This window comes from Giraffa tippelskirchi, chromosome X (assembly GCF_054371585.1).
Source record: "Giraffa tippelskirchi isolate mGirTip1 chromosome X, T2T-mGirTip1v1.2.pri, whole genome shotgun sequence".
Taxonomy (NCBI): Eukaryota; Metazoa; Chordata; class Mammalia; order Artiodactyla; family Giraffidae; genus Giraffa; species Giraffa tippelskirchi.
This window is the reverse complement of record NC_137289.1, coordinates 37,149,670-37,161,887: the sequence shown is the minus strand read 5'-3', so window position 1 is coordinate 37,161,887 and position 12,218 is coordinate 37,149,670. Positions and strand designations below refer to the sequence as shown.

General features: G+C 39.7%; 1 protein-coding gene and 1 long non-coding RNA gene across 4 annotated transcripts in view; both read left to right on the top strand.

Moving 5' to 3' along the window:
- LOC145536424 (uncharacterized) overlaps positions 1-12,218 on the top strand; it is a 234,811-nt gene that overhangs the window by 61,939 nt on the left and 160,654 nt on the right. The window lies entirely within an intron of this gene.
- On the top strand, positions 8,674-10,162 carry LOC145536422 (dnaJ homolog subfamily A member 1-like). Of its 3 annotated transcripts, none has more exons than XM_081565774.1 (2): positions 8,674-9,103; positions 9,668-10,162. In XM_081565774.1, exons 1-2 carry the CDS (start codon positions 8,794-8,796, stop codon positions 9,985-9,987), a joined length of 630 nt encoding a protein of 209 aa, XP_081421900.1. In that variant the 5' UTR covers positions 8,674-8,793; the 3' UTR covers positions 9,988-10,162. The 3 variants fall into 3 exon arrangements, with proteins under 3 accessions (XP_081421900.1, XP_081421899.1, XP_081421898.1); XM_081565773.1 differs by having other exon boundaries at positions 8,674-9,436; XM_081565772.1 differs by having other exon boundaries at positions 8,674-10,162.

Below are 12,218 nucleotides of genomic sequence, written 5' to 3'. Positions count from 1 at the left end.
GCCACCAGGGAAGTTTCTTCAACTTGAATTTCTTCAAGTTTCTATTGAGTTTCTTCAACTTCAATAAAGGAGTTTAAATAATTGCTTTTATTTTAATAATTATTAAATTTAGTTTTGCTTCTTAAATTTTGCTTTATTTAATGTTTCTCTTTACTTAAAAAATCTTAGTTTATTATGTGCTTAATCTTTTCCTTTGTTTCCTTTATATTATTATGTATAATAGTACTTATTCTTGTTTAAAACAGTAACACTATATTTGTGTCTGTACTTCTTAAACGTCAACATTAAATTTTTTTTTCTTTTGGCTGCATTGTGTCTTAGTTGAGGCATGTGGGATGTTTCTTTGTGGCACATAGACCTAGTTGTGGCACACAGGCTCCTGATTGCAGGGGCTCAGTAGTTGTGGCATGCAGGTTTAGTTGCTCCTCAGCATGTGGGATCTTAATTCCCTGACCAGGGATTGAACTCTTGTCCTCTGAATTGCAAGGTGGATTCCTAACCACTAGGAAAGTCCCAAACGTCATTATTAGAATAAAAAGTTTTTTTAAAAAAATAAAATTTTTCTATCACATTTCTCAATATAAGATGAGGATATTAGCATGTTTTAATTTATTCCACCACAGTGTCTCCTATCTTTCACTTTGCTTTTGCTGTTTATTTTTTAAAGTTTTGCATGCTGTGTGCTAAGTCGCTTCAGCTGTGTCCAAATCTTTGTGACCCTATGGACTGTAGCCCACCAGGCTCCTCAGTCCATGGGATTCTCTAGGCAAGAATACTGGAGTGTTGCCATTCCTTTCTCTAGGGGATCTTCCTGACCCAGGGATAGAACACAAGTCTCTTGAGTCTCCTGCATTGGCAGGCGGGTTCTTTACCACTAGTGTTATATGGGAAGTGTAGGTATTCTTGCCTGAAAATTCCATGGACAGAGGAGCTTGGCAGGCTACAGTCCATGGGGCTGCAAAGAGTCAGACATGACTGAGAAAACAGTACAAAAATACATTTTTATAATTCAAGAGTCACAAAAGAGTATATAGTGAAATATTCTCATTACCACTATACCAGCTATCTAGTCCCCCCCCCCCCGCAGGCAAGCAACCAAAGTTATCACTTTGTCAAGGTGTTGTTATACAATAATAATTTGCTTTTTTGCCTTTTCTGCGGGGAGATTTTCTCTATTCCTTTGAGAGCAAACACGTTATGTTGGTTATTATCATATTATCAATCAACTCAAGAAAAATGTGCATATAGTTGCTGATTCTGTTCTTATTTTTAAACCTTGCTTGTGATGGGTCTGCTAAGATTTTCTATTTATTCCTGGTTCAGTTTTGGAAAGTTATACTTTTCTAAGAATTTATCCATTTCTTCCAGGTTGCCCATTTTATTGGCATCTGGTTGCTGATGGTAGTCTCTTATGATCCTTTGTATTTCTGTGTTTTCTGTTGTGATTTCCCCATTTTCATTTCTAATTTTGTTGATTTGATTCTTCTCCCTTTGGTTCTTGATGAATCTGGCTAATGGTTTGTCTATTTTATTTATCTTCTCAAAGAAGCAGCTTTTAGCTTTGTTGATTTTTCCTATGGTCTCCTTTGTTTCTTTTTCATTTATTTCTGCCCTAATTTTTAAGATTTCTTTCCTTCTACTAACCCTGGGGTTCCTCATTTCTTCCTTTTCTAGTTGCTTTAGGTGTAGAGTTAGGTTATTTATTTGACTTTTTACTTGTTTCTTGAGGTAAGCCTGTATTGCTATGAACCTTCCCCTTAGCACTACTTTTACAGTGTCCCATAGGTTTTGGGTTGTTGTGTTTTCATTTTCATTCATTTCTAGGCATATTTTGATTTCTTTTTTGATTTCTTCTATGATTTGTTGGTTATTCAGAAGCGTGCTGTTTAGCCTCCATATGTTAGTATTTTAATAGTTTTTTTTTCCTGTAGTTGACATCTAATCTTACTGCACTGTAATCATAAAAGATGCTTGAGATGATTTCAATTTTTTGAATTTACCAGGCTAGATTTATAGCCCAAGATTTGATCTATCCTGGAGAAGTTTCTGTGTGCACTTGAGAAAAAGGTGAAATTCATTGTTTTGGGTGAAATGTCCTAAAGATATCAATTAGGTCTGACATGCTCATTGTATCATTTAAAGCTTGTGTTTCCTTTCTAATTTTCTGTTTAGTTCATCTATCCATAGGTGTAAGTGAGGTATTAAAGTCTCCCACTATTATTGTGTTACTGTTAATTTCCTCTTTCATACTTGTTAGCATTTGCCTTACATATTGCAGTGCTCCTATGTTGGGTGCATATATATTTTATAATTGTTATATCTTCTTGGATTGATCCTTTGATCATTATGAAGTGTCCTTCTTTGTCTCTTTTCACAGCCTTTATTTCAAAGTCTATTTTATCTGATATGAATATTGCTACTTCTGCTTTCTTTTGGTCTCCATTTGTGTGAAATATCTTTTTCCAACCCTTCACTTTCAGTCTGTATGTGTCCCTTGTTTTGAGGTGGGTCTCTTGTAGACAGCATATATAGGGGTCTTGTTTTTGTATCCATTCAGCCAGTCTTTGTCTTTTGGTTGGGGCATTCAACCCATTTACATTTAAGCTAATTATTGATAAGTATGATCCCATTGGCATTTACTTTGTTGTTTTGGGTTCGAGTTTATATACCATTTCTGTGTTTCCTGTCTAGAGAAGATCCTTTAGCATTTGTTGAAGAGCTGGTTAGGTGGTGCTGAATTCTGTCAGCTTTTGCTTGTCCGTGAAGCTTTTGATTTCTCCTTCATATTAGAAAGAGATCCTTGCTGGGTACAGTAATCTGGGTTGTAGGTTTTTCTCTTTCATCACTTTAAGTATGTCCTGCCATTCCCTTCTGGCCTGAAGAGTTTCTATTGAAAGATCAGCTGTTATTCTTATGGGACTCCCCTTGTGTGTTATTTGTTGTTTTTCCCTTGCTGCTTTTAATATTTGTTCTTTGTGTTTGATCTTTGTTAATTTGATTAATATGTGTCTTGGGGGTATTTTGCCTTGGGTTTATCCTGTTTGGGACTCTCTGGGTTTCTTGGACTTGGGTGATTATTTCCTTCCCCATTTTAGGGAAGTTTTCAACTATTATCTCCTCAAGTATTTTCTCATGGCCTTTATTTTTGTCTTCTTCTTCTGGGGCTCTTATTATTTAAATGTTGGGGCATTTCACATTGTCCCAGAGTTCTCTGAGGTTGTCCTCATTTCTTTTAATTCTTTTTTCTTTTTTCCTCTCTGCTTCATTTATTTCCACCATTCTATCTTCCACCTCACTTATCCAATCTTCTGCCTCAGTTATTCTACTGTTGGTTCCCTCCAGAGTGTTTTTGATCTCATTTATTGCATTATTCATTATTGATTGACTATTTATTTTATTTTATTTTATTTTTATAAATTTATTTATTTTTGTTGGGGGCTAATTACTTTACAATATTGTAATAGTTTTTGCCATACATTGAAATGAATCAGCCATGGGTTTACATGTGTTCCCCTTCCCGGACCCCCCACCCACCTCCCTCCCCATCCCATCCTTCTGGATCATCCCATTGCCCCGGCCCTGAGCCCTTGTCTCATGCATCGAACATGGAATGGTGCTCTGTTTCACATATGACAATACACATGTCTCAATGCCATTCTCCCAGAACGTCCCACCCTCACCTTCTCCCTCAGAGTCCATAAAATTGTTCCATGCATCTGTGTCTCTTATTCTGTCTCGCTTATAGGGTTATCGTTACCATCTTTCAAATTCCATATATATGCATTAGTATACTGTATTGTTGTTTTTCTTTCTGGCTTACTTCACTCTGTATAATGGGCTCCAGTTTCATCCATCTCAGTAGAACCGATTCAAATGTATTTTTTTTAATGGCTGAGTAATATTCCATTGTGTATATGTACCACAGCTTCCTTATCCATTCGTCTGCTGATGGACATCTAGGTTGCTTCCATGTCCTGGCTATTGTAAACAGTGCTGCGATGAACATTGGGGTACACGCGTCTCTTTCAATTCTGGTTTCCTCGGTGTATATGCCCAGCAGTGGGATTGCTGGGTCATATGGCAGTTCTATTCCCAGTTTTTTAAGGAATCTCCACACTGTTCTCCATAGTGGCTGTACTAGTTTGCATTCCCACCAACAGTGTAAGAGGGTTCCCTTTTCTCCACACCCTCTCCAGCATTTACTGCTTGTAGACTTTTGGATAGCAGCCATTCTGACTGGTGTGAAATGATACCTCATTGTGGTTTTGATTTGCATTTCTCTAATAATGAGTGATGTTGAGCATCTTTTCATGTGTTTGTTAGCCATCTGTATGTCTTCTTTGGAGAAATGTCTGTTTAGTTCTTTGGCCCATTTTTTGATCGGGCCGTTTATTTTTCGGGAATACAGCTGCAGAAGTTGCTTGTATATTTTTGAGATTAATTGTTTGTCTGTTGCTTCATTTGCTATTATTTTCTCCCATTCTGAAGGCTGTCTTTTCACCTTGTTTATAGTTTCCTTTGTTGTGCAAAAGCTTTTAACTTTAATTAGGTCCCATTTGTTTATTTTTGCTTTTATTTCCAATATTCTGTTGATTGACTATTTAATTTCTTCTAGGTCCTTGTTAAACTTTTCTTGCCGCTTCTCAATCCTTATCTCCAAGTTATTTATCTGTAACTTCATTTTGTTTTCAAGATTTTGGATCATTTTTACTGTCATTATTCTGAATTCTTTTTCAGGTAGACTCCCTATCTCCTCCTCTTTTGTTTGGTTTGGTGGGCATTTATCATGTTCCTTATTCCTGCTGAATATTTCTCTGCCTTTTCATTTTGTTTATATTGCTTTGTTTGGGGTGGTCTTTCTGCATGCTGGCAGTTGATGGTTCCTCTTTATTGTGGAGGTTCCTCCTTGTGGGTGGGGTTGGATGAGTGACTTTTCAAGGTTTTCTGGTTATGGAAGCTTGTGTCGGTGTTCTGGTGGGTAGAGGTAGACCTCTTCTCTCTGGAGTGCAAAGAAGTGTCCAGTAGTGAGTTTTGAGGTGTCTATGTGTTTGATGTGACTTTTGGCCGTCTGTATTTTAATGCTCAGGGTTATGTTCCTGTGTTGTTGGAGAATTAGCTTGGTATGTTTTGCTGTGAAACTTGTTGGCTCTTGGGTGGAGCTTGGTTTCAGTGTAGGTATGGAGGCTTTTGGATGAGCTCTTGTTGATTAATGTTCCTTGAAGTCAGGAGTTTTCTGGTGTTCTCAAGTTTTGGATTTAAGCCTCCTGCCTCTGGCTTTCAGTCTTATTCTAACAGTAGCCTCAAGTCTTCGCCATCCATACAGCACGGATGATAATATATCTAGGGTAATGGTGAAAAGATTCTCCACAGTGAGGGACACCCAGAGAGGTTCACAGAGTTACATGGAGAAGAGAAGAGGGAGGAGGGAGACAGAGGTGACCAGGAGGAGAAGAGGGGGTATCAAAAGGGGAGAGCACAGTCTAGCCAGTAATAAATTCCCTGTGTGCTCTCCACAGTCTGGAACACTCAGAGAGTTTCACAGAGTTCCATAGAGAAGAGAAGAGGGAGGAAGGAGATAGAGGTGACCATGAGGAGAGGAAGTGAAGTGAAGTGAAAGTTGCTTAGGGAGAGGAGGGAGAGTCAAAAGGAGAGAGACCAGTCTAGCCAGTAATCAGTTCCCTAAGTGTTCTCCACAGCCCAGAACACCCAAAGAGATTCACAGAGTTAAGTAGAGAAGCGAAAGGGGAGGGAAGAGATAGAGGTGACCTGGGGGAGAAAAAGGAGAGTCAAAAGGGGAGAGAGCAATCAAGCCAGTAATCACACTCCTAAGTAAAAATGAGTACTGAAGATTGGATTCTTAAAGGTACAAAATTGATAACAAATACCAAAAAGCAAAGATTAAAAATCTAGAGTAGAGGTTAGACTCTCAAAAATACAATATTAAAAAAAAAAAGTCACAAAAATTAGAAAATATATATATATGAAATTTGCTTTAAAAATAGAGTCTTTTTTGCAAGATAATAGTAGGTTGTAAAAATGAAAATTAAAGGAGTAATAAAGAACTTAAAAATAAAAAAATTTAAAAATTTAAAAATAATAATAGTAAAATATATCTTGGAATTTCTCTGGAGCTGTTGAGGGCAGTGTAGGGTCAGTTCAGTTTCAGATAGTTCGTTGTTCCAGCTTATATTTCTTCTCGAGGTCTAGAGGCCCCTTCCAATGCAGTCAATGCTAACTCCAGGGATTTAGTCTGTTGCACCTGTCCCTTCCAAAGCAGTTCGCTCTGTTTATTTTGGCTTTTTCTGTTTGCAAGTCTCTTCAGTGTCTAATTTCCACCCTGACACAAGGGGATGAAGGTGGTCATTTATTTAGGCTCACTTGTTCAATTGTGCTTTGGGGAGGGAGGAACACTGCAAACAAATATCACTGGCATATGTGGGGAGTGCTCACAGTGTCTGGGCCACACTGGGTTTGCCCCTGCTCACGCATGTGTGCTTTCTCAGTCTACACTGCTTAGGATCCAGGTTGCTCTGAAGGGGAGTTGTCTAAAGCAGGCCCTGGGTTGCATGCACTTCCCAGGTCTAAGCCGCTCAAGTTCGGGTTCTCGGGTATTCCATAAAGGCACAGACTCGGTTGGGCCTGCGTTTTGTGCCCTTCCCAGGTCTGAGCAGCTCAGGTGACCAGGTGCTTGATGAGTGCACTCTCCCCAGGTGGGTGGCGCATATTATCACCTCCTCGGTCCCAGCCACTCAGTTTTCTGGGTGCACTGCAAGAGCGCTGTCTCAGGTATCCTGTGTGTCTCCTCTGGGGAGCTGATCTCTAACTGTGACCCTCCTGGCAGATGTCAACCATCCAGAATCCCAGGAAGACTTGGTTAGCAACTGGGAGCCTGCCCACAGTTTGGTGGATGATGCAGTCTCCAGGGCTGAGATTGCCCCTTGCCTTCTGGCTCTGGCTGCTACCCACCTTCCTCTCTGCCTCCTGCAGTAGGAGGGGTCGGTCAGCAGCCAGCTAGCTCTGCTCTGGTGTTTGATCAATCCTTTGTTCTGTGAGCTGGCCAGGTTGTGCCTTAGAGCTTTTTGCGGGAAAGTTCTCTCTCTCTCTTTTTATTCTCTCTCTGGCTATCCCAAAGTTTGTGTTGCTATCTCACATTAGCTCCTTCAGATTGTCTTCAGGGCATTCAGGCCTGGTCCTTACCCTAAGCATGCAGCCCACACCTCCCTGTCAGCCCCTGCTCGCTGCTGGCAGATGCGAGCATCTGGGCTACTTCTCCGTTGGGAGTTGCAGTTAGGCACATAATCTGTGGGGTTTTTTTTTTCCCTCCCAGTTATGTTGCCCTCTGAGATTCCAAAACTCCCCACAGTCCTGCTGGTGAGAGGGTTTCCTGGTGTTTGGAAACTTCTCCTTCACGACTCCCTCCCCAGGACAGGTCTCCATCCCTAACTCTTTTGTCTCTCTTCTTGTCTTTTATATTTTGTCCTACCTCCTTTTGAAGACAATGAGCTGCCTTTCTGGGTGCCTGGTGTCCTCCGCCAGCATTCAGAAGTTGTTTTGTGGAACTTGTTCAGCATTCAAATGATTTTTCGATGAATTTGTGGGGGAGAAAGTGGTCTCCTCATCCTATTCCTTTGCCTTCTTCTCTTTTTAAAAATTTATTTAAAATATCATACACAGTAATGCTCCATTTTGTCTAAAGATCTGAGTATTGAAAAGAGTTATGTTCTTACCACCACAACCAAACTAAGGAACAGTTCCATAACCCATCCACCAAATTCCCTTGTGGAGCTCATTCATGGTCAGATCTTTTCCCTAACACTAATCATTCTGTCCTTATAGTATTTCCTTTTCCAGGAAATGGCAACCCACTCCAGTATTCTTGCCTGGAAAGTCACATGGACGAAGGAGCCTGGTAGGCAACAAACACCCCATGGGGTCGCAAAGAGTCAGACACGACTGAGCGACTAACACAGGATGTCATATAAATGAAGCCATACTATATAGCCACATGAGTCCAGTTTCTTTCACTTATTGCAGTGAGTTTAGCTTTCATTCCTGTTGCTGTATCAATATTTTGCTACTATTTACTACTGAGTGGTATTCCATTATATGGATATACCACAGTTTCATAGTCCATTTGTCACTCAAAGGACATTTGAATTTTTTTCAGTTTTGGTGAATATGAATAAGACTTATAAATATTCATGTAAGGGTTTTTGTGAACATACGTTTTCATGTCTCTTGGGTAAATATCTTGGAGTGTAATAGCTGGCTCATATGAAACTACCCAACTATCTGGTGATTATAGTTATCCATCTGGTATCCATGGGGAATTGGTTCCAGGATGCATGTAGATACCACAATCTAGAGCTACTCTAGTCCTTATATAAAATGATGTAGTACAATTGGACCTTTGAATCAGTGGGTTTTGCCCTGGAAATATGGAGTGCTGACTGTATACTATTTTACATCCATAGCAGCAATGTATGAGAGTTCCCTTTGATCTGTATCCTCACAAGTACTTGTTATTGTGTTTTTACCATTTAATTATAACCATTCCAGTGGATGTGGAGTGATATCTTATTGTGATTTGATTTAAAGATTTACTGGAAGTCACACATGAACACATCCTGGCCTGAAGTTTTGTTTGTTGGAATATTTAAAATTATGAAGTTCGGGAACTTTCCAGAACGCTCGGTGAGAGCCGAAGGAGCGGCGGCTGCCCAGGCTGCTCACAGCAACGCGCTCCTTCGCGCTCCCCCACACCGGCATCGGCCCGCTCACCGGCTGTAGAAAATGGTGAAAGAAACCACTTACTATGATGTTTTGGGGGTCAAACCCAATGCCACCCAAGAAGAATTAAAAAAGGCTTACAGGAAACTGGCCTTGAAGTACCACCCTGATAAGAATCCGAATGAAGGCGAGAAGTTTAAACAGATTTCTCAAGCTTACGAAGTGCTCTCTGATGCAAAGAAAAGGGAATTATATGACAAAGGAGGAGAACAGGCAATTAAAGAAGGTGGAGCAGGTGGTGGTTTTGGCTCCCCCATGGACATCTTTGATATGTTTTTCGGAGGAGGAGGCAGGATGCAGAGAGAGAGGAGAGGTAAAAATGTTGTGCATCAACTTACAGTAACCTTAGAAGATTTATATAATGGTGCAACAAGAAAACTAGCTCTGCAGAAGAATGTGATTTGTGACAAATGTGAAGGCCGAGGCGGTAAGAAAGGAGCAGTAGAATGCTGTCCCAATTGCCGAGGTACTGGAATGCAAATAAGAATTCATCAGATAGGACCTGGAATGGTTCAGCAAATTCAGTCTGTCTGCATGGAGTGCCAGGGCCATGGCGAGCGGATCAGTCCTAAAGATAGATGTAAAAGCTGCAACGGAAGGAAGATAGTTCGAGAAAAAAAAATTCTAGAAGTTCATATTGACAAAGGCATGAAAGATGGCCAGAAGATAACATTCCATGGTGAAGGAGACCAAGAACCAGGACTGGAGCCAGGAGATATTATCATTGTTTTAGATCAGAAGGACCATGCTGTTTTTACTCGGCGAGGAGAAGACCTTTTCATGTGTATGGACATACAGCTGGTTGAGGCATTGTGTGGCTTCCAGAAGCCAATGTCTACTCTTGACAACCGAACCATAGTCATCACTTCTCATCCAGGTCAGATTGTCAAGCATGGAGATATCAAGTGTGTGCTAAATGAAGGCATGCCAATTTATCGTAGGCCATATGAAAAGGGTCGCCTAATCATTGAATTTAAGGTTAACTTTCCTGAGAATGGCTTTCTCTCTCCTGATAAACTCTCTTTGCTGGAAAAACTTCTGCCTGAGAGGAAGGAAGTAGAAGAGACTGATGAAATGGATCAGGTAGAATTAGTGGACTTTGATCCAAATCAGGAAAGACGGCGCCATTACAATGGAGAAGCGTATGAGGATGATGAACATCATCCTCGGGGTGGTGTTCAGTGTCAGACCTCTTAGTAGGGCCTGTGAATACCACTCACTGCTGGTGTTTTATTTGCAGTAGTGATTGAGTGAAGGACTATAATCATAATATGCTCACTACTTGCTTTTGTTTTAATATTCAACTATAGTAGTGTTTAAAAGTTAAATGAAGAATAAACTCGAATATAAAAGCAAAAAAAAAAAAATAAAATTATGAAGTTCAATTTTCCTAATAGAAATAGGAATATTCAGTGTATTTATTTCTGAAGAAGTTTTGGTTGTGCGTCACTTTCATAGAAGTTGTCAATTTCATCTATGTGCTCAACTTATGATCTTCATCTTGCTCATAATATTATCTTATTATCCCTTTAGTGTTTAACAGACCCAGAGTGATAGTTCCCCTATCAGTTCCTGTTATCAATTTGTATTTTGTCTCATTTTTTATTAGTCAGTAAAGATAGACATCTATCAATGTTATTGATCTTTTCAAAGAGCCAGCTTTCAGTTTCCTTGACTTTCTGTTTAGATTTTTCCTTTGTTAAGTTCTTTGATTTCTGCTCTTTGATATCTGCTTGCTTTGGGTTGAATCTGGTGTTCTTTTTCTAGATTACTGATTTGAGACACTTTATTTTTTCAAGAACTATAGACAGAAGTTCATAACACTTTACAGGAGGCAGTGACCAAAACCATCCCAAAGAAAAAGAAATGCAAGAAGGGAATGTGTTTGTCTGAGGAGGATTTACGAATAACTGTGAAAAGAACAGAAGAAAAAGGCAAGGGAGAAAGGGAAAGATATACCCATCTGAATGCAGAGTTCCAGAGAATAGCAAGGAGAAATAAGAAAGTCTTCTTAAAGTGAACAATGCAAAGAAATAGAGGAAAATGATAGAGTAGGAAAGAATAAAATCTCTTCAGGAAAATTGGAGCTAAAAAGGGAACATTTCATGCAAGGATGAGCATGATAAAGGAAGAAACGGTGAGGACATAGCAGAAACAGAAGAGATTAAAAAGAGGTAGCAAGAATACAAACAGAACTATACCAAAAAGTCTTAATGACCTGGATAACCATGATGGTGTGGTCACTCACCTAGAGCCAGATATCCTAGAGTGTGAAGTCAAGTGGGCCTTAGGAAGCAGTACTATGAACAAAGCTACAGGAGGTGATGGAATTCCAGCTGAGCTGTTTAAAATCCTGAAAAATGATGTTATTAAAATGCTGCACTCAATATGCCACCAATTTGGAAAACTCAGCAGTGGCCACAGGACTGGAAAAGGTCAGTTTTCATTCCGATCCCAAAGAAGGGAAATGCTAAAGAATGTTCAAGCTACCATACAACTGCTCTCATTTCACATGCTAGCAAGGTTATGCTCAAAATCCTTCAAGCTAGGTTTCAGCAGTATGTGAACTGAGAACTTCCAGCAGTACAAGCTGGTTTTAGAAAAGGCAGAGGAACTAGGGATCAAATTGCCAACATTTGTTGGATTATAGAGAAAGAAAGGCAATTCCAGAAAAATATCTAGTTCTGCTTTATTGAGTATGCTAAAGCCTTTGACTGTGTGGATCACAATAAACTGTGGAAAATCCTTAAAAAGATGGGAATACCATGCCACCTTACCTGTGTCTCCTGAGAAACCTGTATGTGGGTCAAGAAGCAACAGTTAGAACCAAATATGGAACAACAGACTGATTCAAAATTGGGAAGGGAGAATGACAAGGCTGTATATTGTCACCCTGCTTATTTAACTTATATGCAGAGTACATTATGTGACATGCCAGGCTGGATGAATCACAATCTGGAATCAAGATTGCCAGGAGAAATATCAACAACCTCAGATATGCAGATGATACCACTGTAATGACAGAAAGTGAAGAGGAGCTAAAGAACCTTTTGATGAGGGTGAAAGAGGAGAGTAAAAAAGTTGGCTTAAAAATCAACATTCAAAAAACTAAGATCATGGCATCCGGTCCCATCACTTCATGGCAAATACAAGGGGAAAAAGTGGAAACCATGACAGGCTTTATTTTCTTGGCCTCCAAAATCTCTGTGGATGGTGACTACAGCCATGAAACTAAAAGATGCTCGCTCCTTGGAAGAAAAGGTATGACAAACCTAGACAGTGTATTAAAAAGCAGAGACAAAGCAGAGACATCACTTTGTCAACAAAGCTCCGTATAATCAAAGCTATGATTTTTCCAGTAGTAGTGTACGGATGTGAGACTTCATAAAGAAGCCTGAGCACCAAAGAGTTTATGCTTTCAAACTGTG